General features: G+C 39.1%; 1 protein-coding gene across 1 annotated transcript; it reads right to left on the reverse strand.

The window, feature by feature from the left end:
- Positions 1 to 1244: 1244 nt before the first annotated feature.
- LOC110959772 (transmembrane protein 69-like) lies at positions 1245 to 3450 on the reverse strand. The gene is made up of 3 exons (XM_022206746.2): positions 3331 to 3450; positions 2349 to 2393; positions 1245 to 2233 (listed from the first exon to the last, which is right to left on the reverse strand). Exons 2-3 carry the CDS (start codon positions 2391 to 2393, stop codon positions 1451 to 1453), a joined length of 828 nt encoding a protein of 275 aa, XP_022062438.1. The 5' UTR covers positions 3331 to 3450; the 3' UTR covers positions 1245 to 1450.
- Between the last annotated feature and the right edge of the window lie 2017 nt (positions 3451 to 5467).

Consider the following 5467-nt stretch of genomic DNA (forward strand, 5'->3'; position numbering starts at 1 on the left):
CATGAGAGTATGTAAGTGTATTTATGTTCACTGAAATTTTGAAATGAACATTTTGGATGTTTGTTTTTTAAGTGGGATGGCAGAGGCAACTCGCATGTATTTTAAACTGAGCGCACACTTTCACTGCAGCCTTGTGTGTCATTTGATGGTGTGCAGTTGAGCCCTGAAGCTTTAAGTACAGTTTAGTCTAGTTTCCATCTTATGTAATAACTTTTCCTCCTGTGATGTCAGTACTCCTCATTTTAGCTGTCTGATCCCAGTCACGAATAAGGACAGTAATAGATCTGCTCATTTGTGGTACAAGGAGAAAATAATTGCCTTACAGCTGTGCAATTGACATTTAACAGCTTAAAACTTGTAGTCTGGACAAATTACTAATTGTTCCTATAAAGGTGGTAGTATTCTGCCTCTTTTTTTTTTTTTTTTTTAAATCTATTGTTTCACATGTTCCCAGAATGTGAATTTAAAGTTTTTGTTTAAAATACCACACAGATTGTTTATTCTGTCCAGCTTATCATACCCTGACTTCAGCCCTGTTCCAAACAGCTGTTGTAGCGTTTGCTTCTTTAAATGTCACTGATCATATGCTGCTTATACTCTAGTCTGGAAGAGAACCGCAGGTACACCTCTGTCTGAGGCTACTGTGTTCAGTGGAACAACCTCCATTTCCACCATAAGGTCTAAACACCAAACCCACACAGATTGAACAGATGCCACAGCTGTAGTGTTTGAGACTGAGGGTGTGAAATGGTACAAAAAGGACGAACAGGGCGTTAACTTGATAACCCTCTTTTTGTGGGATTACTTTTCTATACCATATAGTACACTACCAAAACAAAGGAACATCTGTAAATCCTATGACTGAAAACACAACTCTGCAATAAAAAACACAACAATAAGCAGCCACATGCTGTCGCTTGGAGATGAACTTAGCAGATTTATTCCCTTCACCTTTCAAAGGGGCAGGACTACCACCTATGTCACCAAATTTTAACTCTGGGTAAGTCACTTGGAAGTCTGCAGATATGTAGACCCACAGAAAGGGCGTAAAAATTTCCAAACCAGAGCCCACGTGCACGATTTGATGGGGACAAGCCTAACTGTTCATGCATTTAGCAGAAGCAAACTTCTCTAAATCCACAAGTTCCTCTCAGTTATCTATATATAGACACTTCAAAACAATGGCTTGGTGTGGAAGACAAAACATTTACCTGTAACTTATCAAGAAAAAGAGGAACATCATGTATTTGCAGCTTGTTTATGAAGTTGGGTTCACATTAACTGTTTTGCTTGTACAGAATTTAGTGCAATGATGCACAAAATATTACTCCCAACAAAAACATTCAATCTAACAGACATCTGATTGTGACAGTTAACAGGATCAAGACCAAGAAAAACCTTGAAGTTGGATCACCCAAATACAAATGTGCTGTAACATAAGAATCTCTTGTCAATCTGAGAAAAATGTCTTTTCTGGGTACAAACCATTCATTATAAGTGTACCAAGAAGAGAAAAAAATGCCACAGTGGTCAGGATGGCACGCAGGGCTTTGAACCAGCTGGGATAAGTGGGAAGTAGAGACAGATCATAATGCAGTGATATTCCAAGTCCCATGATAACCATGGTGGCTGCAGGAACAATGCTATCGCTCATCAGCATGGCCACCCAGGCTAACAGGGAGGGAACCACGCTGTTGGTTAGGTTAATCCAGTCAGGTTTGGCTGGGCTGCTATCAGGAAGTGCAAATCCCCATCGAGCTCCACCCAGGAAAGAAACGATGGAGGCGGCGTAGGCTAGCTGGGCATAAGCTAACTCTGGGTAGTAGATCTCAGTCACAGCCATGAGCAGAGTCGGGGAGACAAAAGGGATCAGCCCCGCGAACCCCAAATAGAGGGCAGGTTTGGGAGCTTTCCACAAGTGCTTCATGTCATAGCGCAGCAGATCCAGCTCTCTGGGAGGAGGTTCAGGCTGAGCTCGCTTCTTAAGCCTCACTGCAGAAGAGTGGAAATGTTGGTTCCTCACCAAAAGTGAAGCATCATGAGTGTGGGTTTGCCGGAAGAGCTCAGTCCTCCTGAATCCAAGTACAGCCAGAGGTTTTACTTGTCCAGTGTCCCTTTGTGTAGACAGGAGCTTAGCGGATGAAGTCCAGCAGTAGGAGACAGATCCACCATCTGAGGCTCCGGCCAGAGCTGATGTCCAGCATCTTTGTGGAGGACCTGCCCAGTGCAGTACCTAAGAGGACATAATAATGGCATTTAAAATTAATTTTAGTCTTATAATAATTATAACTGATTCAAAAAATAAGAGCACAGGTTTGTTTGAAGCTGCGAAATCACATTTGTGTTACCTTCTGGGCTGCCAAGGTGCTTCTTCTACACAGGACAGAGAGCATCTGTTAAAAAATGAAACAGAAGTCAGGAAAACACAAACACACAATAAAGGCTAATTCACTAACAATTAAAAGTAATGCACACAGAGTTTAAATAAACAAGAAAATATAAACATGTAGAACTTCTAATTATTTTTATTACCAAAAAAATTCCAGATAATTTTCTTAATGTTTAACAATCTTACATAAATTGCACCATATATTATTATATTATGATTATAACCGATCCAGTTATTTATACTGGTGAAAATAACTTCAAAGGTCAACTCATATGATGCAGTTTTCCATTCCATTTCCATCTTAAAGCATCAAAAACTCGTTCATGAGTGTGACGTTTCAAATATTTTAGCTCACATGATAATTGCAAAACTTACATTTGTTTAATTTGTACATAAAACACACATGTAAATCATGCTGATTACAGTCTAAGCAAGGACACTACACATTCCAAACACATGCAACCTAATCACTGGAAACAATACTATACAACTCTCTATAATCATCCTAAATGCCAGCCTGATCCGACAAACTGCAATTTCTTGGGTCTCAATCATTCAGCTACAATAAACGCTCAAGTTCCACAAAGAGAAACCTTTGGTGTCACCATGAATATAGAGTTCTGTGTAGGGCTTATCTGCATTACATGTAGCAAAGGCAGAAATATACAAACCAGTACATGCAGCTTGAACAAACAGCAGCCAGATTTGGGCACACCACTTCTACAGTGAAACCTTGGTATATACACGTCAAAACTCGACAGTGTCTCCAGAGGCTTACTACACGTTTAGGTCAGACAGGTATATGAGTAAATGTTAGGTTGCTGTAACAGACGAACTAACGGTTGACACGGGAGGTAAAACAAAACGTTGCTGAGCTGAAACATTTTACTTGGCTCTAAGGGTAATAAACCATGTTCGTGAAATGTAGACGTTATATTTACCTCTGTTTCAGGTTGAAAACCTCATAACATAAAGTTATTTCTCTCCAGGGTCAGTGTGCACGTATCTCACACGACATTGAACTGGTCGGTACGCGACTTATTCCATCCGTGTTCGATGAAAAGCGCTCAGAACGTCAGTTCCACCACAAGACAGCGAGGAGGCAAGAATAAACAGAAGTTAGATTTTGCACAGTAATTCACAAAAACAAAACTAAATAAAATAAAAAAGATAGATTTTTTAAAAGATAAAAACAATTTTAGAGTTCAGGAAAAATAAATAACATAGCCCTTAATTACAGGGAGATTTAAACGTGTTCATGTATTAAAACGTTGCACTTATAAATACTGATTTAAACAAACAAAAACAAACAAAAAACGTAAAGACTGTATAGGATGACACGTTCCCGAAAGCTATTTGAGCAGCTAAAAAGTATTTCAGACCTAACACAAAATTTAAATAATTTTTGAGCGAAAAGACAGGTTTTTCTACATAAAATTGACCTGGCAGTTCTAATGGAGCTCCAAAATTAATACAGAACCAGAAAATTTCTGAAAAAAGTGGGCAAATGCAGTGATATAACTATATTTAAGGTATATTTTATATAAGTACAGCATATTTTATGTGTGACGAGACATGGTTACCTCCACATTTGTAATTAAAAAAATCTTGTGAGGGTGACATCAATCATTAGCTTAACAAAAACAAAATTTTCAGCAACAAAAAAAAAGCATAATACTTAAACCGGAAAAACCATAGCAGATACGAGAACACAGATTTAGAGTACTCGAAGCCTCATCTTTCAATAGGAAAATTATAGTTATTTTTTTAATGACAGAATGACAAATCACAACTATGAGCAGTCACACACAAGGTTTCACAAACCTAAAAATTTTTAAGGTTTAGCATGATAAATATACACACGTGGACAAAATTGTTGGTACCCCTCAGTTAAAGAAGGAAAAACCCACAATTCTCACTGAAATCACTTGAAACTCACAAAAGTAACAATAAATAAAAATTTATTGAAAATTAAATAATCAAAATCAGCCATCACTTTTGAATTGTTGATTAACATAATTATTAAAAAAAAAAAAACAACTAATGAAATAGGGCTGGTCAAAAATGATGGTACCCATAACTTAATATTTTGTTGCACAACCTTTTGAGGCAATCACTGCAATTAAACGATTTCTGTATTTGTCAATGAGCGTTCTGCAGCTGTCAACAGGTATTTTGGCCCACTCCCCATGAGCAAACAGCTCCAGTTGTCTCAGGTTTGATGGGTGTCTTCTCCAAATGGCATGTTTCAGCTCCTTCCACATATGTTCAATGGGATTCAGATCTGGGCTCATAGAAGGCCACTTTAGAATAGTCCAACGCTTTTCTCTCAGCCATTCTTGGGTGTTTTTGGCTGTGTGTTTTGGATCGTTGTCCTGTTGGAAGACCCACGACCTGCGACTGAGACCAAGCTTTCTGACACTAGGCAGCACATTTCTCTCCAGAATGCCTTGATAGTCTTCAGATTTCATCGTACCTTGCACACTTTCAAGACACCCTGTGCCAGATGCAGCAAAGCAGCCCCAAAACATTACTGAGCCTCCTCCATGTTTCACCGTAGGGACAGTGTTCTTTTCTTCGTATGCTTGGTTTTTGAGTCTATGAACATAGAGTTGATGTGCCTTACCAAAAAGCTCCAGTTTGGTCTCATCTGTCCAAAGGACATTCTCCCAGAAGCTTTGTGGCTTGTCAACATGCATTTTTGCAAATTCCAGTCTCGCTTTTTTATGAGTTTTTTTCAGCAGTGGTGTCCTCCTTGGTCGTCTCCCATGAAGTCCACTTTGGCTCAAACAACGACGAATGGTGCGATCTGACACTGATGTACCTTGGCCTTGGAGTTCACCTTTAATTTCTTTGGAGGTTGCTCTGGGCTCTTTGGATACAATTCCAACGATCCGTCTCTTCAATTTGTCATCAATTTTCCTCTTGCGGCCACGTCCAGGGAGGTTGGCTACTGTCCCGTGGGTCTTGAACTTCTGAATAATATGAGCCACTGTTGTCACAGGAACTTCAAGCTGTTTAGAGATGGTCTTATAGCCTTTACCTTTAAGATGTTTGTCTATCATTTTTTTTCGGATG

The sequence above is a fragment of the Acanthochromis polyacanthus genome, chromosome 4 (genome assembly GCF_021347895.1).
Source record: "Acanthochromis polyacanthus isolate Apoly-LR-REF ecotype Palm Island chromosome 4, KAUST_Apoly_ChrSc, whole genome shotgun sequence".
NCBI lineage: Eukaryota > Metazoa > Chordata > Actinopteri > Pomacentridae > Acanthochromis > Acanthochromis polyacanthus.